A 24860-nucleotide genomic window follows, 5' to 3' on the forward strand; every position below is an offset into this window, starting at 1 on the left:
GTTAAAGACCAAAAATGTTTCTCTTTGATTTAATCTTCATGGAATTTGAAATTGGATTTATTTGAACACTATTAGCTTATCGTAGATATCTGTGCATTGTTCTTCAAATGTAGAATAACATAAAGCTTGCTCACAAGATTTGGCAGAATCCCACGTAACCAAAAGAGCCTACTCATGAGATTGTCATAAAAGCCGTTTCATGAAAGTGGCTTTGTTTGGGGCCAAGTCAGTCATGGAAGCCCCTGCCCTGGCCAGGGGCTTGCATGGAAAAGGTACGGGAGTCAGACTGTCTGGATCATTTGGTTACATCTGACTTGTACCTGTGTCCAGGAAATTTGCTCATTATACCTTGAAAACCAGCCGTTTTCTTACTCAGCTCGTGCAAGTCATAATTTATTTGGGTTGAAAGAATTTATTTAATTTTTAGCATTTCTAGGCACTTCCAACAATCTCATTAGAGAGAGTGTTTCTCATTTTGAAAAACTTTTCTTAATGTTGTTATTTGTATTTTTGGTGTTTTGACATAGTTTTAGATTTACAGGAGGATTCCTGTAAAGATAATACAGAGCATTCCTGTTGCTTTTCTTTTAGCTTCCCCAAATGTCAACATCTTACCTCACTATCGAAATGAAGACGTTAATGTTGTTATGACACTATTAACTAAACTAGAAACTTCACCAGTTTTTTTCAGTAAGGTCCCTTTTCTGTTCCAGGATCCAGTTGTACTTAGTTGGCATTATTTTTTAAGTTTTATTTTTAAAGTAATCAAAAATATGTTGAGCTAATTTTTTGTGTTTACTCACAAAGCTGATTTATAAGAATTGCTAGGTGACAGTTCTGCATTTTAAATATGGGCTTTAAGTCTCAGACTTTGCTGTCATTCTGCTGCACAGCACCTCCGCCAGGTCGGGGTCGTGGGCAAATTTGTCGAGTTCTTCGGGCCAGGAGTAGCCCAGTTGTCCATTGCTGACCGAGCAACGATTGCCAACATGTGTCCAGAGTACGGAGCAACTGCTGCCTTTTTCCCAGTTGATGAAGTTAGCATCAAGTACCTTGTGCAGACAGGTAGGTGCAGACCTGTCAGAGCGGAGGCCCTGGGTACCGTCCACAGAACCCTGAGAATCAGAGCTCGCCCTTCTGCCTCTGCCCCGAGCGCGCTGGGTCAGCGTTACAGTTCTTTTCTTCTCTGTGTGGAGTCAAAAGGGTTGCTGGGATTTCAGAAGACATGAGGTAGACGTGGTCTGGCCAATAGAAAGAGTGCCAGTACCCTGGAAGCCTAGATATGTGTACTGGTCTACTACTGGTTATTCGACATGAAACAAGGGATCTGGGTAATGGGAGCTGCTGTCTGTGGGGTATCTGCTGAGTGCCAGACACTTGGCATGCATTTGTCTTCATCCTCTTCACAGATCTAGTCATGCATGGCCTAATGACAGGATTACGTTCTGAGAAATATGTCACTAGGCAATTTCATCATTGTGCAAATATCACAGAGTGCACTTACACAAACCTAGGTGGTATAGCCCGCTACACACATAGGCCGTGTGGTGCTAATCTTATGGGACCACCAGCGTATATGTGGTCTGTCATTGACCAAAACGTCGTTATGCGGCACATGACTGTTTAGGGTAGATTGACTAGTTAATTAGCTAATAGAGAAAACTGAGGATCAGAGAAGCAGGGTAAATATCCAAAGCTAATAAATAGTGGAGCTAGAATCCAAACCTGAGGCTGCCTGGCTCCAGACAGAGACCGCGTTCCGTGACACCCTCGCAGGGCTGTCTGAAAGGTGAGATGAAAGACTGCATCTGAAGGCATTTTGAAACATCAATGGTTCTTTAACTCTGCATAGATTTATTTAGAGATTTGACTTTTACTTTGAGAAAGGTTTTTTTTTTAAATTTCTCAAGTGTGTCTCTTAAAATCCTTCAGCCATTCATTTAACACATTATCAGCATCTGGTTGAGGTCCAAGAGATACAGCAGTGAGCAAGGTAAGGTCTCTGCACTCATGGGGCTTACATTGCAGTGAGGGAGACGGACAGTGAACAAGTAAACAAATAAATACCAAAGTATTTGTATGGCATTATGTTTATGTTTATGAGATAATGAGAAAGAAATCAGAGAGGTGGTTGCAGTAGCCTGAAGGTGCTACTTCATGTGTAGGGGGGTCAGTGAGGGGTTCTTGGAGGTGGAGTCTGAGGAGGTGTCTGCATGACGTGGGGGACAAGCCAGGGAAGTGGTGGAGAAGGTGTTTTCCAGGCAGAAGAAACCACAACTGCAAAGGCCCAGGACAGAGATGGGCTCGGTGTGTCAGAGGACAGCAGAGGGGCCTAGGTGGCTGGAGCCCAAAGTTGAGGCCATGGGAAGTGAGGTCAGGGGGTGGGTGGGCAGGGGCCAGAGCCACACAGGGGCTCAGAGACCATGGTAGGAAGTTAAGTTTTGTGGGGTTTTTTTGCTGAGGAAGATTGACCCTAAGCTAACATCTGTTGTCAATCTTCCTCTTTTTTTACTTGAGGAAGACTAGCCCTGAGGTAACATCTGTGCCACTCTTCCTCTGTTTTGTCTGTAGGATGCTTCCACAGCCTGGTAGGTCCGCATCTGGGATCTGAACCTGCAAACCCAGCTCTGCCAAAGTGGAGTGCACTGAGCTTAACCACTACGCCACTGGGCCAGCCCCTAGGATTTTATTCTAAATGTGCTAGGAAGCCAATGGGGTCATTTTAAGCAAGAAGGAAACATGAAATAATTTTATTTTTAATACCTCATTCTGTTTGAAAAAGATAGAGGACACCTTTTATTTTCCAAACGACTTTTAAAATTACAACTAAGTTATTAAGGAGACAAGAATGGGGTCTTCTCATCCATATCCAGTGTTTAGTAGTGAAGGATTCCAAAGACTGGTGTTTTTTTTGAAATGGCAGGAGTAGCAGGCGTTCACGCTAAGAGCTGGGCCAAGCTGTGTTGGCATGTGCACATCTCTTCATAAGGTTTCATGAGAATCTTACCTTCTCCAACTAAATCCAAGTCTTATCCCCAATTTTCCTGAGTAAAATCCTCTGGAAGTAGTTAAGATTGTGATGAAAAAAATTATTTTAAAAAAATATTTTTGTTAAACATATCCTTGTTGAAATTGGTTAATTGATATCTTCCTTGATCCCCAAAGGATTTGAAGTAAGGAAAAGTTGTGGGAATAAAAGAACAGAATAAATAGTTGCGGGAATGAATCTTAAGAAGAGAAGGGAAGTGATGGTGAGGAGGAAGAAGCACAAAATACATCCAAACCTGAGAAGAGTGTCTCTAGGGGTGGCCTCTACCCTTCTCAGCGACCGGGCACCACGTTTGTAGCGTCTGTTAAATTGAAACAAACATACTGCTTCAGAGAAATAGAACCCTTTCTCCTACTGAAACCTAAGAGGAGTTTCTCCTGTGCATCTGCATCAAGAATTGGCATGGGATGTAAGGAACTTAGGGTCCAAGAACAGGTCGTGATAAATACGTCGATGAAGCTCAGACTGTCATCTTTTATGAGATCCGTGCTGAAAGCTGGTGACCTTTCCAATTCAGTTAAACAGGCGGATAAAAAATGCTGATCTGGGGCCGGCCCCGTGGCCAAGTGGTTGAGTTCACACCCTCCGCTTCGGCAGCCCAGAGTTTCACCGGTTTGGATCCCAGTTGGGGACATGGGCAGCGCTTGTCAGGCCACGCTGAGGAAGCATCTCACATGTCTCAACCAGAAGGACCTACAACTAGAATATACAACTATGTACTGGGGGGCTTTGGAGAGAAGAAGAAGAAGGGAAAAAAAGGAAGATTGGCAACAGATGTTAGCTCAGGTGCCCATCTTTAAAAACAAAAGAAAGAAAAAAATACTATCTACTGTGAGTCCAAGAATCCAGGTCTCAAGGAGGCATATTCAGGCGGCAGGGGTTCGGGTGCACTGCCTGTCCGTGGGCGTACTTCACAAGCGTTATCTTCTACGCCCAAGGTCTTGATAAGAATTAAACAGCAGAGCATTCAGGGTCATATTCCTGGTGATCCAGGTTTATGAGTTAAGACTTTGGACTTTCGAGTCAAACTCAGGTTTGGATCCTGGTTCTGTCGTTTACTGGCTGTGTTCCGTGGGAAAGTTACTTAATCTTGACTCACCATTTCCTGATCTATAAATGAGAATAACAACAGTACACGTCTCATAAGGTCATGATGGAGGGTCAGAGATTGAGATAAAGCATTCAAAACGTTTAGCACACAGTGCGGGGCACACAGGAAGTGCTTATAGCTGGTGGTTTGTGGAGGGAGTTAATGGATTATTATTGTAACAGTAATAGTGTGGAATGCTGAGAGTCTGTGGCCAGCTGAAGGCAGAGGTATTGACGTGCTCTGACCGTTAGCTAAGGCTTAGGGTCCTCCTAATTAAGGACATAACCAGAGTGACAGAGAGTGCTTATAGGTAGGACCAGAGTCTTCTTCAGAAAATAGTCACTTTGGGAAGAATGGCAGATCAGTCAATGGCCCCTAATAAACAGCAGCATCAGCTGGGGAGTCAGACTGCAGCCTGAACGCGGAAGCATCAGCAGAGCCGATGGTGCGTGTGTAAGAGAAATGCACATCACTTGTATAATAGCTGGTGGAGGCGTTAGTTTATGGTCTTTAACCAGGAAATATTAACATCCGTTACTTGTTGCCTCTTAAAATGCCCATTTAGGTCGTGATGAAGACAAGGTGAAGCAAATTAAAAAGTACCTTCAGGCTGTAGGGATGTTCCGGGATTTCAGTGACCCCTCTCAAGACCCAGACTTTGCCCAGGTACGAGAGCGCCTTCCGCCGAACGTGTGTCTGCTCTTCTTCGAGGCTGTGGTGGTAGTTGTGTTTGGTTTTTCTCCGGGCGTGTCCTTGAGGGAACTGGTCCCTGCCAAATCATTGCAGAAGAACAGGGTGTTAAAAGACTGAAAACAAAAAGATAAGGAATTGTAAACATATCCAAATAATATAACTTCTTCCATCCCTCCTGGCCGTTGGTTTGAGTTGGGTGTGCTCTCCCTTTTTGAACTACTTACTCCTCCGATGTGGAAGACCTTCAAAGAATGACTTGAGCTATTTAAAGGCTAAGCTCGTCATTATTACAGATGAGGAAAGAAATGGATGTGTGAACATCTCTATTAGTTCCTATTAATCCAACCACTCACCTTCATTCATTGTCTAGAGTGCAAACCAAATCCACATTGTTCTCAGCAGCCAAGCTCAGAGGGTCGGCTAGATGTGGGACGCTTGTTTCCTTTCCTGTTAGATGGAGGGAAGGAAATATTCACTTAGACTAAGGCCCATTTCCTGGCGTTGATGACTTCATGGCTGCATTCCTCCCAGTCATCTCAGAAAAAGCGCAGTCATGTGTGTGTATCATTTCAGTAGGAAATTCACCTCAGACTAACGTAAGCAATAACATGGATGGATGAGCTGCTTTACAAAGATGGACAAGTGGAAGACACTGGGCAGCAGCTACAGTGCCCACCGTGGGCTTCCTGAGAGGTGGCAAGGGGGCCCATCCCACGTTACTTAGATGCCCACCTCGACCTTTGGAAATTCGTCCCTTAAGTGTTAAAATGAACATTGACTTCCTTCTTGTTGAGTGTGGTGGTTTCGTTGTTTGTGTTGTGGTGGTGGTTTACATTCTCAGGCATGGATGTGGTTTTTCTCCGTGGATATAACGTGAGTTCTGCACTTCCTTTTCTTTTCGGTGCCCAGACTGTGGAATTAGATCTGAAAACAGTAGTGCCATGCTGCAGTGGACCCAAAAGGCCTCAGGACAAAGTCGCCGTGTCCGACATGAAAAAGGACTTTGAGAGCTGCCTTGGAGCCAAGGTAGGCCCGCAAGAGGCAGGTGAAAGTCCCCCAGCCTTGCTCCCGGCCCAGTTTCTTGGTGCCCAGGCTTCTTCTCAGCGCCCTCGATGATGAATCTTCCTGGAGCCCGGCGCTGAGGGTGTTTCTTTTCCGTCCTCTTCTCCTTAATGCCCACCATTACCTAAGAGCCAGGCAGCTTCCTTAGGGCACTTGATCACCTGCAAACACAGCTCAGCCCACCTTTTATCAAAGCATATTTGCTTTTCATGTGACTCTAACTGCACTGTCCACTCTCCTTGCTCAAGCTTTTCTGGTGATGGTACTTTCGTCCATGCCATTCCCTGCCTGCATGTCTCCTCCCTTCCACGTGTCCTAATCTCTCCGCTCCTCCACAACGTGGCCTCAGATCTCAGAGCAGAAGGTCATCTTTACCTCCGTTGAATCTTCATGGCACTTGGTCTGAAGCCCTGCGATGGCTTTCCATGTTCTTTAACTTACATTATTGGTACTTTATAGTACTTGCGTGTCTGATTTCCCTACTGGACTATGTGTTTGAGGATCAGATTTTTGTCAGAATCACCTTTGAATCCTGCAGAGTACCCAGCATAACATCTTGTAGGCAGTAGATTTTTGACGTGCAGTTCCCAAACAAATGAGTAGGATGGGCGATGGCTGTTCTTTTTGTGGCTCCAGCATTATACCAGAGGCCCAGCTGTACTGTGTGCACCTTGTTGGACAGGATTAGTTCAATCTGGCCAAAATGACACCTATTTCTAGATTTCCGTCAGGTTAGGATCAGTGGCCTCAGTCCATATCCATTTTCATTTTTGAGGTGGGAAGGAAGTAATTGTTAATAATTTCAAAGCGGAGTAAGATTCAGAAGTTGTGACTGCCTTTTGTAAAGATGTAAAAAGAATAAAGAGAACTTTGATTTTTTGGTAGCATTTCAGAGTTTGCTGGCCAAGGTATTTATGGTTTGTTAAGAATTGGCCTTTAAAGTTATAGTTACCGAAGTATTTCTTCTTCCAAAGTGAGAACTTTTGACCATATATATATTTTTTCTTCCTACAGCAAGGGTTTAAAGGATTCCAGGTTGCTCTGGACCATCATAACGACCATAAGACATTTATCTATAATAATAGCGAATTCAGCCTCGCTCACGGTTCTGTGGTCATCGCTGCCATCACCAGCTGCACAAACACCAGTAATCCATCTGTGATGTTAGGAGCAGGTAAGCGCACTTGCATCCCTCCCCATGGTCATGGGACATGTCGGGGAAATCTCCCAGGGCATTACCCTGGGGCTTGACTGGGCTCCACGTGTAGTACCCTGAGCCTTGTCTTTTCCAGATACAGAGATTTATTGGCCCAGAAATGTTTACACAATAACTAACATCTAAAGCAAAGTGTTTAAAGTAGAATGCATAATAGTCTTTAGAAGTAACACAGAAAATAAGTAAAAGAAAGCAAAAAAAGGTGAATTTCTGGTAAAGCCTAGAATCTTGTAACACATTTTAGAAGGAAAAACTGTTTTCATGTCACAGAATGTTCTCTGGAAAGCCCCCGATAGGCCTGTTGTACAGTGAATTTAGTCTATCTTAGAAGTGTTATCAGGTACATCTGAATTAGCGCACAGGGCCCTGATTGATAAAACTCACCTGCCTCTCATGTAATTCTGGTTAAGCAGTTAATATTTACATGCAGAGTGTCATTGATATAAGGTCTCCTTAGTTTCCAAATTTTTGATCATCCCTAAGAGTTCCTCTTATGTCCACAGACCAAAGAGTATCAGCAGTTCTGTCTTTCTTTCTTTCTTTTTTTGCTGAGGAAGATTGGCGCTGAGCTAAGATCTTTGACCATCTTCCTCTATTTTGTATGTGGTTCACCGCCACAGCATGGCTGCTGACGAGTGGTGTAGGTCTGCACCTTGGATATGAACCTGGGCCGCCAAAGCAGAGCACACTGAACTTAATTAACCACTAGGCCATCGGGCTGGCCCCCTGCAGTTCTTTCTTTATGAAGTGAACAAGTGCCTAAGGAAAATCTTCTTTGTCCGAGAATTCATCTGTTGCCATCTCAGCTTTTTTGTTTTGTTTTGTTTTTTTGAGGAAGATCAGCCCTGAGCTAACATCTGCTGCCAATCCTCTGCTTTTTGCTGGGGAAGACTGGCCCTGAGCTATCATCTGTGCCCATCTTCCTCTCCTTTATATGTGGGACGCCTGCCACAGCATGGCTTGACAAGCAGTGCCATGTCCGTACCCAGGATCTGAACCGGAGAACCCTGGGCCACTGAAGCAGAATGTGCACACTTAACCACTGTGCCACTGGGCCGGCCCAGCCTTCTCAGCTTTCCTTGTCTGGAGCAACCCAGTTTCCCCAAGACAAGTCACCAGCATGTCTGTAGCTTTGTGTCTCTTTGTGCCCTCGTTCCTCGTTTCTTTCCTGCTCCTGTTGTTGGTCCTAGGACAGCACACCTGGCATCCTGTCACGGTCTCTGTATTTGCCGAAAGACCGATGGACCAGGAGCTCTTCATCTTCCACTTCAAGAAATATCCGAAGGCTAGATTTTTACTTCTAGACTGACAGTATTCCTCACCAACCAGTACACAATTCATGTGCTTTAAAAAGGGCCCTTCCAATTATAATTTTCATCCAAAGAAAATGTAATTAGAAAGATCGCCTTCCCACCAAAAATTAAAAACTCATTCTGTAATATATTCCTAAACAGTTTTAGGTTTATCTCTAAAAAAAAAAAAATGCACATCTCTTTCTCCGTTTCCAGGACTAATTTCGAATTTACTGCAGATACATAAATGACTTGGGGCCAGTGAGCTTTTGATCTCTGGCAGGCAGCAGAGATAGCAGACAGTGCCACCATGAAGAGAGTCAGGCTCTTTCCCAAACTGTCCGTGAGCCTCGAGTAGGCAGCCGCCCACACCGCGTCTGTGTTTACCTTTCACAGGGCTGTTAGCAAAGAAAGCTGTGGATGCTGGCCTGACCGTGAAGCCGTACATCAAAACCAGCCTGTCTCCTGGGAGCGGGGTGGTCACCTACTACCTGCGAGAAAGCGGAGTCATGCCTTACCTGTCTCAGCTTGGGTGAGGGGGAATTTGCATTTCCACCACTGCTTTTGTTGTGTTTTATTCCACACGTCTCTTGGTGTGTCCCCTTGTAACAGATGTAAGCTCATGTGAGGTCTCTAGTGACGTAGTCTCGTCTGATGGTAAGTAGACTGAAGCTGTTACACTCCAGCAGAGTGGGGCCCTCCCGTGGACAGCTGTGCTGGCTGTGCATCATACGAGGGTGCCCCCAAAGGGCAGAGCAGGGGCTGACGTCAAGCCTGTGCTTTGGCATGGTGCTGCACGCTCCTGGAGGAGGGGGCGCCTTTGCTCAGTTACACAAAACTATGCTAGAGGCGAGCACTGGCCCTGCACCTGCGAGTCTGCCCTTCGGTGTGAAAGTAATTATTTACCATGGCTAAAAATGTTCTAATTTCTTGAAGTAAATTAGTTATTTGTTGCCAAATACAGTGTTTCCAATTTCCCCATTTTCCTAATTTGGATGACATAGATTTTATTCATATTCGTTTATTCATAGATCTTATTAATATGTCATTTTCAAAAGTCAAAAGTCCTTGGGATTATATAATAGAAGTAGTGAATAGAGATATTAAATTAAATAGAAGTAGTGAATAGAGATATTACATGTCATATGTGATTTCAACTTTTAAAAAGCCTAGATCGGGGCCAGCCTGGTGGCGTAGTGGTTAAGTGCGCACTTTCCACTTCTTGGTGGCCAAGGGTTCGCCGGTTCATATCCGGGTGTGGACATGGCACCGCTTGGCAAAAGCCATGCTGTGGTAGGCATCCCACATATAAAGTAGAAGAAGATGGGCACGGATGTTAGCTCAGGGCCAGTCTTCCTCAGCAAAAAGAAGAGGATTGGCAGCAGATGTTAGCTCAGTGCTAATCTTCCTCAAAAAAATAAATAAGTAAAAAATAAATAAAATCCTGAATAAAGTAAGTGGAAAGAAAAAGAAAGTCTAGGTCTTTAATTAGACTCCTTTTTGTAAGTTACTCAGAAAGTAGTGTAATTGAATTGTCTAGAAAGGATGAATTCTAGAAAGAATGCTCCCAAGAATGAAAGCGATGTAGAAACAGCCGTGCCCTGAGCTTATGTCATGCGCTGTATTCTCTCTAAATCAGTGGTCTCTAGGGACTGTTGCCTGCAGAGGGGCTCACTGAGCCTTAGTCTCCGTCTTGTGCTTCTCTTCTGGCACCAGGTTTGATGTGGTGGGCTATGGCTGCATGACCTGCATTGGCAACAGCGGTCCCTTACCCGAGCCCGTGGTAGAAGCCATCACGCAGGTGAGTGAGAGGAGCCTGGGGGTCTTCAGAGCTGTTGTCTCTTTTCATATGACGTGGGACCAAAATGCTGGTAAGAACAGCTGGGAGGCGGAGATGTGGTTAGATGTATGGTCTTTGGAGTGAAGCTAAACTTACCAGCTATTTGACCTTGGGCAAGTTCATTGACCTCTTTGTGCCTCAGTTGTCACCACTGTAAGTTGGAGATGATATTAGAGCTTGTTTCATAGCGTTGGGAGCATTGAGATGATAAGGGACACAAAAGACGTACTGCGAACCCTGGCACACAAGTGCTCAATAAATGCTGGTTTTGACTACAGGGGACTCTAGAATTGTGTGTTCCTGGTAATCTGAAAACTGGTTCCAAGTCAGACAAGCCTCCACACAAATGAATCTAAACTAAATTGCATTGGCTTGATTTGTGTCCCATAAATTCCGTAGCGTTGTGAAACACTATTTGGTTTGCTTTGCATGAATTATAGAACCCATGTGAGTCGCTGTGGCTTCCTTTAGGTTCCAACTTTTAGTCTTTCCCACCTGTTCTTAGGCCCCAGGCAGCAAAATAACCAGGATGTTGCCTTTTGACCTACCTGGTATTTTCTCATGAGCAGAAACCACTGAGCATGTCTCTCTGTGTCTTTTGACCCAGAGTGTCTCCCAGAGGGACACCTGGGGGCTCCCCCGCAGAGCAGAGAACCAGGTGAGAGGGAGCAGAAAGAGCCACGGCCACTTTGGCAGTTGGTCTAAGACAAGAAGCCCAGGGAATCTCTTCTCTCTGTGACCTGAGTTTTCTCTCCTGACTCAGGGGGACCTTGTCGCTGTGGGAGTTCTATCTGGGAACAGGAATTTTGAAGGTCGAGTCCACCCCAATACCCGCGCCAACTATTTAGCCTCTCCGCCTTTAGTAATAGCGTATGCGATTGCCGGGACCATCAGGATCGACTTTGAGAAAGAACCGTTGGGTAAGATTTTGTTCATGAGGCTACAGTCTTTTTTCCAATGAATTCAAAAATGTTACCGGAAGAAAGTTACTGCTCTTTGTAATAAACAATGAGGAGAGAACTTCCAGAGATGAGATGAGAGGAGAGTCTTTTCTTTATGCCCCAATACACAGCTAAGACATAACTGAAATAAATAAGAACTTACTAAAAGGCAAAGGATAAGAAAAGGAAAATACAGCAATAAAGAAATAAAGTAATGGAGAGCTTGCCGTTCTGGCTTCTTGCCTGGTTCCTCTCCCGAGCTCCTGCTCCAACCCGTTGATAGGCGTTGTTCTAATGTCTCCTCCATAGGGACCCATCCCAGACAGTTCACCTTCTCGAAATTCAGGGAGATGGTGTTTTATCTCCTTTCCGCTGGTCTTCTTGCTATGGCCTCCTCAATCCATTCTAAGCCTACTAGACAATATGAAAACAATGCCCCTTAAATTTACTTTCAGGAAATCATACCTTCAGAGGTACAGTTGATTCTCATTATATGTGGATTCTGTATTTGCGAATTTGCCTAGTCACTAAAATGTGTTTTAACCCCAAAATCAATACTCCTGCTTCTGCGGTCATTCACAGACATGAACAGAGAGGAGAAGTCTTTGAGTCACTCAACGCACATGTTCTCAGCTGAGGTCAAACAAGGCGATGCTCTGCCTTCTTGTTTCAGCTCATACTGTAAACGTGTCCTGTTTGTGGTCTATTCAGTGCCATGTTTTTCACATTTTTGTGCTTTTTTTTGGTCGTTTCACTATTTAAAGTGGCCCCTAAGCACCATGCTGAAGTGCTGTCTAGTGCTCTAAGTCCAGTAAGCCTGGGATGTGGCTGGAGTTAGATGGGCTCCATCCAGGCAGGAGTCACAGTGCTGCTGGCCGTGAGTTTAAGGTCAATGCACCGAAAATATATATTCAATAAGGTGTCTGTGAACAGAAACACACATACAGTGAAGTCATGTATTGGTCGGTTGACAAAAATGGTGTAACCAGAGGCTCACAGGAACCTACCCCCGTATTTCCCCTATGGGCAGTGATTGGGTATTCACTAATTCAGTGTTTACCCAGACTCTACAGGACGGAACGACTATGAAGAATGAGACTTGACTGTATGCAATAATGAAAATGGGGTCTGAAATGAAGTTTTTCTCATTAGTAAACATTTTTTCCTCAGGGGTAAATGCAAAGGGACAACAGGTATTTCTGAAAGATATCTGGCCAACTAGAGACGAGATCCAGGCGGTGGAGCGGCAGTTTGTCATCCCTGGGATGTTTAAGGAGGTCTATCAGAAAATAGAGGTGAGGTGCCCCCCCATCTGCCCTCAGGGACCTAAGGGGAAGCCCCACCCTTTTGTCATCTCTGCAGACCTGCAGGCCAGTGCGGGTGTAAACTATCGAAAATAACGTTTATTTCTTCAGAGAACCAGCCACGTGGTTCTCAGTCATTTCTCCCCTGTGACTCACATTTTTACAAACCCCACACTCCCCAAATGTTCCCAGATTTGGACAAGTGGGTGGCAGCCTCAAGAAGAAAGACCTCAGGTGGTGCGTCCTTCCTGACCAGCTCTCCGTAACTCTCCCCCTTTTCTCAGACACCCTGGGGTGTTGTGTCACCTGTGGTTGAGGACCCCCGATGTCACTATCATGTGTCAGTGAGATAGAATCAATTGGTTGAATGCACCTCTCAGAATTATTTGGATGCTTAAAAAATAAAAATAAAAAAGGCCACTAGTAGGAAGCACCAAACTACCAAACTGCTAAAATAAATAAAACCTTCTGTGCATGTTACAAATGGAGAGAAAAGGGGCCCACTGTTATTTTCTGAGACCCTTGGGTGTTATTTCCCCACCTGCTTTCTGTGTTAGGCTGCCCCAAGGGCTGCCGACTGGGGCTTGGGTTTGAAATATGAGAGCAGACTGTCTGGGGAGAGGGGTCAAACGGGAGTCGTATTTGCATGCTGTGCCCTCCCACAGGTGGCGCATTGGGAAATGGTATGAGGGAGTCTGGCTGACATTGGATTACATGCATTTCTCCAAAGGCTGAGTTAATGGACCTTTGGAGCGAATTCAAGCTGATTTTAATTTATAGCAGCTGTCATTTGCATCCAATGTCCATATGACCTGGCAGTCTACTTCCCCAAATCTTCAGAGAGTAAACAATTTCCCCTTTGGTACAATCTGCATTATTATTTCATAAATTATATTTGTAAGTATATGGATTAGTTATCTATCGCTGTACGACAAATTACCCCAAAACTTAGTGGGTTAAAACAGCAAGCATTTATTATCTCACAGTTCCTGTGGATCGGAAATCCATGTGCAGCTTAACTGGGTGCCTCTGCCTCCATGAGGCTCCCATCATGGTGTCACCTGGGGCTGCAGCTCACCTGAGGGCTCAGCTGGGGCAGGATCCACTCCTAAGGGCTCTCAAGTGGTTGTTGGCAGGATAAAGTTCCTCAGAGGCTATTGGTTCCTTGCTGACAGTTAGCTAGAGGCCTCCGCCAGTGCCTTGCTCCATGAGTCTCTTCACAGCTCACAGCAGAGTACTGGCTTCCATCAGAGCAAGCAAGCAAGAGAGCAAGAAAGGCTGAGAGAGACAGAAGGCAGAGTCTGTTTATAACCTAATCGTGGAAATGAGTCACTAGGTTCAACTCATATTCAGCAGGAGGGGATCACTTAACGGTGTGAATCCCAGGAGTTGAGGGGGCAGGGGGGTCCTTGAGGGCCATCTTGGAGGCTGCCTATTACGGTGCACATGCTTTTAAGTGACTTAGCATGGCATTGTCTAGAATAAGGAACTCTTTTGTGTGATGAGAATAAGAATAGTTTTTATTGTATTCTTACCTTGAATATACCTTTTGTGTTTGCACGTTAAATTTTCCTTAGAATGGAATGTGATTCAATCTGCCTTTCTTTTCTTTTTTTTTCTTAAGACCGTGAATGAGAGCTGGAACGCCTTAGCAGCCCCGTCAGATAAGCTGTATTACTGGAATCCCAAATCTACATACATTAAATCACCTCCATTTTTTGAAAACCTGGTATGACGTTTATTTTTCAACATAATGAATTCTTCAAAAGGTTTCTTTCCTTATAATATCTACTTTATTATCCCAGACCCTTGATTTGACTGCCTATTTCCTTAAAACATTTACCAGCCCCAGCACTTAATACTGGGGAGAGTTTGGGAAGCTGGGATATTTGGCTTACAGTTTCTTTGTCTGGGGGTTCTGTGTGACGGTGTAGGGACACTCTGGTGTTCAAGTACCCCCAGGACATAGACTCAATAATGTCTGAGGGACTGTTCCAGGAGACCATCCCCAGGGCCTGCCATATTTAAACCTTATGCCCATAAAAACAAGGGAATTCTTCCCTGAAACTGATGATCACAGAGTCCGTTCTCCCTGGGAGGGTCCCTGTGGGAAGGGGGTGGGAGTGGAAGCCAGGATTCCAGTTGTCCACAGCATCTGAGGAGTTCTGTGATGTGGAGGGAGAGATGTCACTTGCACTTGCATCCGTGTTGCTTTTGAGGGAATAGTGCCAATACTTGGCCTTTCCTTCAAGGCTGAGATACAACTGTTTTGGGTAAATTCACCTTAATTTTCTAAGCACCCCTGATAAAATGAAAAACTAGAATTTTCTATGTGTTGATGTAGGGCTGTCATCTGGTTTAGCCTTGGACCACGACTATTGAGAGTCCCTGGTGACTTGTGGGAGAAAACTGGGCGAACACTGACTTGTTGTGTTCTCTGCTAGACTTTGGATCTTCAGCCCCCTAAGTCTATAGTGGATGCCTATGTGCTATTAAATTTGGGAGATTCAGTAACAACCGACCACATCTCTCCAGCTGGAAATATTGCTCGAAACAGCCCTGCCGCTCGCTACTTAACCAACAGAGGGTAAGTGTGAGTGACACAGTGAGGAGAGACGCAGGTGGAAATAGAGTGAATGAGGCCAGTAACTCTCTTTTCACATGGTCCCTTTGGAATCATATTCTGGTTTATCGCTGAACCCTGGGGCTTGGAAACCAATCGCTGTTTCTGTTTGAGGCTTCAGAGCTTCCGTGGGCGACGCCACCAGCACAGGAACCCAAGAGTGGAAGGGGGAGGGTGACCTTCATTTTGAGCAGGTGCAGTCGCTGGCTCAGCTGTCATCCCTGCCCCCAGCTTGGCTCGTTGTTAAAGTCCAAGGCTTTGCTCTTAACCGTGGCAGAGCCTGGGGACACTGAGGCACTGGGCAGGTATGTGACCTGAAGTCATTGCCATTGCTGGTCGAGAGACGTAGTCCTCACAGACAGCCGCTGCAGGGATTTCAGTTCACTCCTCCTTCCGTCGGTCCTTCAGTCATATCCCGATCCGAACAGGTGCTATACCAGTGTTATCTCCTGTTATCTAATATACCCGCATTAATTGAAGACAGTCTCACCGACTTTCCATCTGACTCTCTATGAGAACCATCTGGGGAGATAAAAATTCCTGGTTCCCACCACCGCCTCCTGAATCAGCTTCTTCAGGGATGGGCCCTGAGCCAACATGAGGAACAAAATCTAACACCCTTCTTTGGTTGGTGAAAGTTGACCTCTTTGAGACAGGGACTCTTCAGGGAATTGAATGAGAGCAAATATAACACGTTCCCAGAAAAATGCACATATCCACAACACTGTGGGTATAATTTCAGGGGTCCGTGGACGCGCTCACCTGCTCCTGAAGCCCACTCAGACTCTCACAGTCCTCAAGTGAGATCTCCCCACTCCATCGTATTAACACGCACACAGGCTCCCGAGCATCTAACCAAGAGCCCAGTGGGCTGGTCACTGTGTCCGCTGTGAGATGCTCTTCCTGACCTCACAAAGTTTCCTTTCACTGGGGCCCACATACAGGATTCTTCTCTGATTTCAGGACCAGGAGTAGCTGTTCTGCCCCTTTGGCGCTGCTTTGATTTCTGTCTTATGAAAATTGTGAATCATGTTGCCACTTGTGTCCTCCTTTGCGCTGAGTCCCTGATAATTAGTTCTTGGAACCTAGTTTAGGTTTGCCCCGTTCTTGGCTCCATCTGACTGGCCTGCCCTCGTGGTTCTCTCTGCTCCCTCACTCCTAGCCATTTTTAGTATTTGACCTTTTATGAAGCTTCATAGGCTATCCTAGTGAATAAACTAAGTCAAGACCCTTCTCCTGATTTGTCTACCCGTATTTATGTGACTATAAGTTGACCCGGGAAAATATGGGTTCCCACCCTTCACCCCCCACTTCTCACCTCTCACTCTGCCCTCCGTGGAATCTACGGGAATAGCTTTTCTGCCTTGGAAAACAATGGTTAGTAGAGTTAGAGAAACAGCCAGCTTATGGGTTTTTTCTTTTTTTGGTGTAAGTTTAATCTTCGTTCGGTTCACTAAACCAGCTCCTCTCCTGCTTTCCTTATTAGCCTGACTCCACGAGAATTCAACTCCTACGGCTCCCGCCGGGGTAATGATGCCATCATGGCACGGGGGACATTTGCCAACATTCGCTTGTTAAACAAGTTTTTGAACAAGCAGGCGCCGCAGACTATACATCTGCCTTCTGGAGAAATTGTGAGTATTGTCAAGGAGCCAGCATGTGTCCGGCTCTGGGTGGTTGGCTGTTTACGCGGTCACTTTCCTTTTGGTCTTATTTTTTCTTCGCAGCTCCATGCTACTCTGGCTTCCTGTAGCCCCTCTTGCCAGGGGTCCATCTATGTAGAGTTTGTCACTGACGGAGTTTATCCCTTTAAACTGTAAAACCTCCTCTTCCTGCTTAGAGACTCTGCTTCATGGTTTAACTAATTCTAGTTCCCCTGGGAGTTGAGCAGATAAAACCTCTGAGTGAAATTTCATCAGTTGAGAGTATTTGAGGGAAATTCCAGGTTAAAGCAGAGGATCTGTGTCCAGAGTGCTATTAAAAGACTTCATTAGCATTTAATTTAGTTCACCATGCCACTAGGAAAAGAAGGGATGGAGAGGCCTGCTGAGGCCCGCCGGGTCCTGACGGGAACCACTGGAGTTGGCCTGTTCCGGCTGGAGCTGTTCACAGAGGTGGGGAAGGCCTGCGCCTGCGGTCGGACAGGCCTGGGTTCAAGTCCCAGCTCCACCTCATACCAGCTGTGCAGCCTTCACAAGTTATTATCCTCTCTGAGCCTCGTTTTTCTTACCTGTGAGGTAGAAATAATATCTACCTTGTAAGGCTGTCAGGCTTAAACTTCAGTGGAAGGACAAGTGAGACTCCTCGCATAGTATTTGGCGCATGTGATGACTTCCCGGTGTCACGTCCCTTCCCCGTGCATGCTGCGAAATGGCTTGAAAACTGTTTAAGCTACTTGAGAAACAATCCTCCCAACCTATTTAATAATAAGAAGAACAGCTAATGTTTCTGTGGAACCTAACTACATCCCAGGTACCGTTTTAAGCTCATCACATATGTTGACTTATCTAATCCTCGTAACAACCATTGAGGTAGGTACCATAATTATCCATGTTTTAAATTGGGAACTTGAAGCTCAACGAGCTCATGTAATTCCCTGAGGTCACACAGTGGAGAAGCTGAGATTAAAACCCATGGAATCTGGCCCCGAAGCCAATGCCGTTTACACCGCGCATGCTGCCTCACTCGTGACTGGTCATATTCTTGTGCAGCAAACTCTGTCTTCTTAGATGGTCATTGATTACCAGGACCCAGCACAAAGTCAATGCTGGGTAGTTTATTCTACCAGGGATGATCAACAAACCATTAAATGAAAAAGGTACAGCTAAATGGTAGAATGCCCAGGAGACCGAGGGGAAGGGCTTGCAGTCCTGGAGACGGAGGGCCTCCAGAAATGGTCACAGCGAACTTCACTGATGTACAAGCCTTGCCCTGACACACAACTTCTAGTCATTTGTTTAGCACCTCATCTTAAATAAGGAGACAGCATCAGAGATGAGCAGACATTTGAGCCAAGCCTTGAACTTCAAAGGCAGACCTAAACAAAGAACAGTGGACTAAAAGGAAACAAAACGGAGATAATGCGAAGAGTAGAAGAAAACTTCAAGAAAGAAAATTGTCTCTTCACAATGATAAGAGGTGATTTTCTGTTGCTATAACATCATCAGAGGACAAGAAAGAGCTTTAAATTAAAAAAAAAATCTGCTAATAAAATTCACGGGAAAAGTTGAGAAAATCTCCCAGAATCTAGAACAGAAAGACAAAGGGAAAATTAGAGAGACAATTTAAGAAAATAAAGGAATGAACTGAGGTGGCCCAATATCTAACTGAATAGAGATGCTAAAAAGAGGACAGACAGGGGCTGACCCAGTGGTATAGTGGTTAGGTTCACATGCTCCGTTTCAGCGGCCTGGGTTCATGGGTTCACATCCCAGGGGCAGACCTATACACCGTTCATCAAACCGCACTGTGGCAGCGTTCCACATGCAAAAGAATAGAGGAAGATTGGCACAGATGTTAGCTCAGGGCCAATCTTCCTCACCAAAAATAAATAAATAAATAAAAAGAGAACAGACAAAATGGAAGAGAAGAAATGAGCAAAGAAGTGACACGAGGCGGTTCCCCAACTGCAAGACCTGCGACTCCAGATTGAAAGGCCCACTGCAGGCCCAGCCGACTGATTAAAGCAGATCCACTGCAGGTCTCCATGTCACTGTGAAGTTGAGAACCCCAGAGAGAAGGAGAAGGTCTAGAAACTTCCAGAGACAGAAAAACAGCTTATACACAGTGACTGGGGATCAGAAGTGCTCAAAGTAACACTGGAAACTTAGACCGAGGAAAATGATTTGCACCCTAAGATTCTATGTCCCTCATACTACCAGTCAAGGGAAATTAACGTATTAACGCATTCAGATGTTCAAAAGCCCTAAAAGTATCCCCCAATCCCTGTCTCAGGAAGCCACTTTGTGAATGTGTTCCAGCAAAACGAGGGAATAAACCAAAAAGGGGAAGATGTAGGATCCAGGAAGAAGAAATGCAGGGAACCCCAAGATGTCCGCGAAGGAAGATTGCGCAATCCCGGCATGCACCCCAGGCAGTCCCGACAGGAACAGGACCGAGGGCTCCAGGAGTCATATTTCCATGTGGGAGATTTTAAATGACAGATTGCCTGATATGGTTGAATGTCTTTAGAGAGGATTTGTACTTGAAGCAGAGCGTTTGGGGATTAATTAGTGGGTAGGGACATAGAAACAGGTGAGCACACACAAAAATGACAATTATTAATTCCAGTGGAAATGTTTTTTAAATTGCCAAGAAAGGAAATCATAGTACATTACATGACTCAGGTGTAAGTAGCATTGACATAATCATCATAATGCAAACACCAAATACTGACTTACCAAAACATGTGACATAATTCTATTGGGCGGCTGGGGAGAGGGGAGGTTGGAGAGGGGAACTGGGGAGCGGTGGTTAAAACCAAATCCTCATCAAAGGAGAAAATTGATGGATGATAAAAATGGAGCAATGAAGAACTACGCCTAGAAGATATAGAGGCACAATAACAGAGGAAACAACTAAAGTTTATGTTCTCTTCTTTGCAAGAGGGAGAGTGCAAGGGGCTGTTGCTTTGTAAGCTGTTGAGTACTCTCCGCAAGGCGTATGTCATAGAAGAATCAGGAGACAGAATCCTAGACCTGCTCAGTCCCCCTGATCTTGGGTCACGTGACCTGCTCTGCCATGGGGTTGACAGCTTTGCAGTAGTTTTGAAAGCACTTTAAAACACAAAGCTAGTAATAGATATCTGAAAATATCAGGTAGGTTGTTTCTTTCTGGTTTTTGAAAGGGTCCAGACTATTTGGTTGGACAGGGAAAGCTTTCACTGTTTTTGTAACAGTTTCTGTCTGTATTCATGAGTTCGGTCCAGCTGAAGACACAGAATCCTACCCGGCTTGGCCTAATGCCGTGTGAAGTTATAGCCACAGGCTCCAGCAGTCCTCCAAAATCGTACTGTGTGAATGCCTCCCTGAGAGTTTGATTGAACACCTTCTACAGCTCCTTTCAAGTAAAACATTCTCTCTCTTGAGGGATTTTGCTTTCTAACCCACATGGCCAGAGAAAACCATCATTTCAATATTCTATCTCCAGCAATGATATCAGATTTCTTTGTAGAGTCTCAGCACAGAAGAATATTCAGAGTTCCTGTGAGAAACAAATGAATCTATTTGTGTAAGATGTTTCCCATAGATGCTAAAATACTAGTTATCTGTCCCATCTGTTACTGATTGGTGCTTCCGTCTCTGTTTCCATTCTCCACCCTTGACCTCTGTGTAGAAGGGTGACTGATAGAAGTTTGCATTTTATGTAATTTCAGAACAATTTACCTTCTTTGTGTTTGGCCACCCTTCAGGACTGACCATCCCTGAGTCTCTGATACTAAAAGTCGAAACCCAGGTTTTGGTGGAATTCTCTGTTTTTTAAGCTTTAAAATAGTTTAATCAATGGAAGAGGGAAAAAAATCTGATTTAGTTTCCCTGACACCCTAGGATTTGAATGTTTTTCTAAAACCAGGACAACAGTCAGGCATTTCAGCTAAAAGAACATACAATTCAATTTGGTGGGGGTAAATGGATGGGGTTAATTGGGAATCTGTAGATCAGGCGGCTGCTTAGTTGAGTTTTCCATTGGCTTTGCATTGACTTGGCCAACTGCAGACCCTCTGACCCTGACCCTGTCACCGGGGCTCACTGGCCTGTGTCCACACTCTGTGCCTTTACTGCATCTGTGATACCTTCCTCTTCTCTCCCTCAGCTTGATGTGTTCGATGCCTCTGAGCGGTACCAGCAGGCAGGTCTGCCTCTCATCATTCTGGCTGGCAAAGAGTACGGCTCGGGCAGCTCCCGGGACTGGGCAGCCAAGGGGCCGTTCCTCCTGGTGAGTATGACGCAGAGACCTCCCAGCAGGCAGCTGCCCCTCTGAACCGGAAGAGAAGCTGGGAGGGGGCCAGGTAACTCCAAGAAGATGCGGTGGAAGAGCATGCTCAGAAAAGCATGTGATGGTTGTTCTCCTGCTTCTGGGTAGATCTGGATTTACTTCCCTCGGTGAAGGGTATCTAGAGTCAAGCTGGTTCCCTTAGATCAGACATTCACATCCTGGGAACCATGGATCTTTGGGAGCGTCTATAGAACAGATGGAGGAGGGTCTGTGAAGTCTCTGAAATTATACCCAAAAGCGTGTATGTCTTTTTTTTAATGGAGAAAGGTTTCATGGTTTTCATAACGTTCTCAAAGGTTGAGGACCCAAAATTTATTTCAGGCCATGGTGCAGGTGAATGCAAGGGATCAGCCAGGGCTGCTGCTACTGTGGTGTGTGTCAGGTTCACACAAGGAAAATAGTGAGGAGCCGGGCTTTTGGATACGCTCGGGGAAGGCACCCTTTACAGTTGCTTTTCATGGCCTGTGAAAATTTGCTTGTAGACACCATAGAAAAGGAAGCTCTGTCCATCCGTAGACAGACAGCTCTTTAGAACCTTCAGCCATTTCAGGGCTTGACCTGCTGGCGCTGTCCCCATGGGAGGGGCCATGCAGGGAGCAGAGAGCTTCACCTCTGGAGCCTTTGCTTGCCCTGAAAGATGGCAGAATCCTGAGGGCAGACTCCTGCTGCCCAGCTTTGATCCTCAGGGTAGGGTACAATGGCTTAGCTGATATCAATTTCAATGATTTATGGCTCAGGCAAATTCATGCACTTGGGAAACACTGAAAAAGTTGATATTCACAAGTGGAGTGAAAAAATGTGTCTGGCTGGCAGGCAGCCCTCCAGACCTCCAGGCTTCTAAAAAACATCTTTGAAGCTCATGCCTAGGTATGCTATGCTCAGACCAATCACTTTGGTCTGTGGAGAAGAGAGATGCTCTCAGATTAGTTGGTAGTATGTCAAAGGCCTGCCTTTTCTAGAAACTGCTGAAAAGAACTGGGGAAATTACAGAAGAAGGAAAGGATTTCAGGAAGGGGGATGGGAGCTAATAGTAGAAATGAGACCCAGGCCGGGAGCAGTTAGATGGGGCTCTGTAAGGTCCAACGGAGAAGAAGAGAGCCGGCACCCGAGGGGCCTCCGGAGCTGAGACTTCTCTGCAGAACTTCGAGTTCAGCTGCCAGGCGGCCGCAGACACTTCCATCTGTAGCTGCCCCCCTGGGCCACTCGGCTGTGCTGGGCTGTTTTCGCACTGACGGGGATAGACAGCTGTGAGCTACCCGGTCTGCAGCACCACACAGCCCTTTACACTGAGCCAGCGACGTGCACAGTGTGTGTTTACAAAGATTTTCACCTTCTCCAAAATAAATACATACTGTAGAGGAGGAAGACATTTCCTCTATCCAATGTGGGTTCGTCTGGCCAGAGAATGAATTAAATTCACATGAGACAGAATAGCAAGAGAAAATTAAACAAAGCTTTATGAGGAGCACGGCTCAGGGCCTTTCTTCCCGAAGGAAGAAAGGGCACAGAAGAAGTAGGGTGCACAGAGTGGTTATATACTCCCAAACAGGGTGTTTCACATATGATTGAAATTTCCCTCCCACAATGGTCACAAGATTGCCCTGTCGGCACAGTGCTTGATGGACACAGCAGGTAGTGGGTCTGCTACCTCGGAGGGTGTAGCAGGAGGCAAGTTTATTGTCTTTGAGCTGGGTGGTCACAGGTGAGCGCAGCAATCAGTTCCTAGCCTAAGGAAAGATGCTTAATCCTTAAAGAAATGCCAACATTGGGAGGGGGAGGGAAGTCAGTTACAGGAGGTTACCAGAGAAGCACAATAAAATGCAGATTTAAGTCCTTGCCTTCCCCATTGATTAAGAGTTTCTAGAGATAAGGTCATCTCCTTTCTTCTTCCTGGTACAGAGAGGGAGATATCTTTTCAGATGGAGAGTTCCTTTACAATGTAAATGTCTCCTAACAAAGGGCAAGCAAGTTCCACCCCTCAGAGCCTCCTTCCCTGTCCCAGTTTATCAAAAGCAATCAGCCTCAAATAATCCTCATGCCAAAGAGACATATCTGGGGGGCGCCAAATCCAGGTCCCCACAATACAAAATGTCTATACACAAATCCATACAGAACATCTACTGTCCTGAAGAATCTGCCTTCCTCTATATTTGTTTTTAAATTTGGAAACACCTGTGGGATTTTGAAAACCACCTGTGCCCAGATCTCATCCCCAGAGATTCTGGTTTAATTGGTCAGGAGAAAGGCCTGGACCTGGGGGCTTTGAAAGCCCCTCCGGGTGATTCTAACACACAGCGAGGTTGAGAACCCCTGCCCTGTTGCCACAGTCCCCGGACCTCACAAGACCTCCCGCCTTCCTCTCACACTCCCTGCGAGAGATTGTGGTGCAGTCAGTCTGGGGTGGTGCCCAGGAATCTGCATTTTAACAAGCTCCCCAAGTGCCCCTAATGCAAGGAGTCTTAGAAGTGTGCGCTGGATGTCAGGAGGCCTCTCAGGGGTATCTTCATATTACACTACAGTTAACTGATATTTGAGAATGAGGTGGTCTAGTTGATCAAGTATCCTAGCTTGTTGAGCATTGCTATATATTGCCAGTTACAGACAGACTTAAAGGAAGCTTAATATCAAGACTAGTCAATGCAGTTTATTCTTGAAACAGGAAGTGTAAAAGCAGCACACAGCAGGTAATCATTTACTTTGTGATATGCTCTGAAAGTTGCTTTTCTGATTAAATCTTCTGTGTCTGCCGATGCATCTACAATAATAGCAGATTTTAAGGGAAGGGAAAAAATTTTCTTTGTGTTGTTTTGTGTGTGGATTCCACATACAGAGGAAGTTTGTAACAGATGCTCTCTCACAAAGGGCTGAGTGCGTGGTCAGACCGCACGGGTGCAGATACCAGATCCTACCACTGACTACCTGGTCCAGGGGCCAGCGGGGCAGCAGCCCCACCTCCCGGGGTTGGCGAGGGTGGAATGAGAGAATTCATTTACCAGCTCACGTTGTGCATTGTAGGTCCTTAGTTCAGACTAGCAGCTGTGTTGCTTATAACTAGAGGGTAGCATTTTCTGTAGACGATTAATTGGTTCTTACAAAGAATTTAGGCGCGAGAAGAGTTTTGACTTCAGAAGGCTTCTGTAAAGTTTCTGAGTATCTAGAGAAAACTCAGAACTGTGTCCACCCTGCTCTCTTGGCCCATCAGGGAATCAAAGCTGTGCTGGCCGAGAGCTACGAGCGCATTCACCGCAGTAACTTGGTCGGAATGGGTGTGATCCCGCTCGAGTATCTCCCTGGGGAGAACGCAGACACCCTGGGCCTCACGGGGCGGGAACGATACACTGTCAGCATTCCAGAAAACCTCAAACCACGAATGAAAGTCCAGGTCAAGGTAAGCCGGAGCGCCTGCACGCCACACCCAGCTGAGAGGGACCCTGTGTTTGAAACCAGTCTTGTGAGAAGGAAATCAGTGGGATTTGGAAGGGAAAACTATCACTCGTTAGGGCTGCGTTAGACCCAGGAGTTCTTTCCGCACCTTTTCCACCCGCCAGCACAACACAGTGAAGAAGACATGCCTGCTGGTTTGCTGTTCATTTCTGTTTATTCATAGAGTTATCCTCAGTTCCGTTCTTACCCACCAGCCCCACTAGCTCCTGTTTCTCCTGATCTCAGGCAGCCCCAGGGAATAGTGATGAAGGCTCAGGGATAGGACATTACCTTAAAAACACCTTTTTATTATAAGAATGTGAACAGCAGACA

At 45.6% G+C, this 24860-nt stretch overlaps 1 protein-coding gene across 9 annotated transcripts in view; it reads left to right on the forward strand.

Annotated features, from left to right (window-relative positions):
- Positions 1–24860, forward strand: part of ACO1 (aconitase 1) — a 60219-nt gene that overhangs the window by 34034 nt on the left and 1325 nt on the right. For all 9 annotated transcript variants that reach the window (XM_023627458.2, XM_070248739.1, XM_070248741.1 and 6 more), the window contains 13 exons: positions 894–1065; positions 4705–4805; positions 5742–5858; positions 6909–7068; positions 8799–8934; positions 10119–10203; positions 11006–11162; positions 12354–12478; positions 14112–14216; positions 14932–15074; positions 16597–16744; positions 20922–21044; positions 24307–24492. In XM_023627458.2, the coding sequence (XP_023483226.2) occupies positions 894–1065; positions 4705–4805; positions 5742–5858; positions 6909–7068; positions 8799–8934; positions 10119–10203; positions 11006–11162; positions 12354–12478; positions 14112–14216; positions 14932–15074; positions 16597–16744; positions 20922–21044; positions 24307–24492 (1758 nt within the window). The remainder of the gene's footprint in view (positions 1–893; positions 1066–4704; positions 4806–5741; positions 5859–6908; positions 7069–8798; positions 8935–10118; positions 10204–11005; positions 11163–12353; positions 12479–14111; positions 14217–14931; positions 15075–16596; positions 16745–20921; positions 21045–24306; positions 24493–24860) is intronic.

Source organism: Equus caballus, chromosome 23, assembly GCF_041296265.1.
Source record: "Equus caballus isolate H_3958 breed thoroughbred chromosome 23, TB-T2T, whole genome shotgun sequence".
NCBI classification, from domain to species: Eukaryota; Metazoa; Chordata; class Mammalia; order Perissodactyla; family Equidae; genus Equus; species Equus caballus.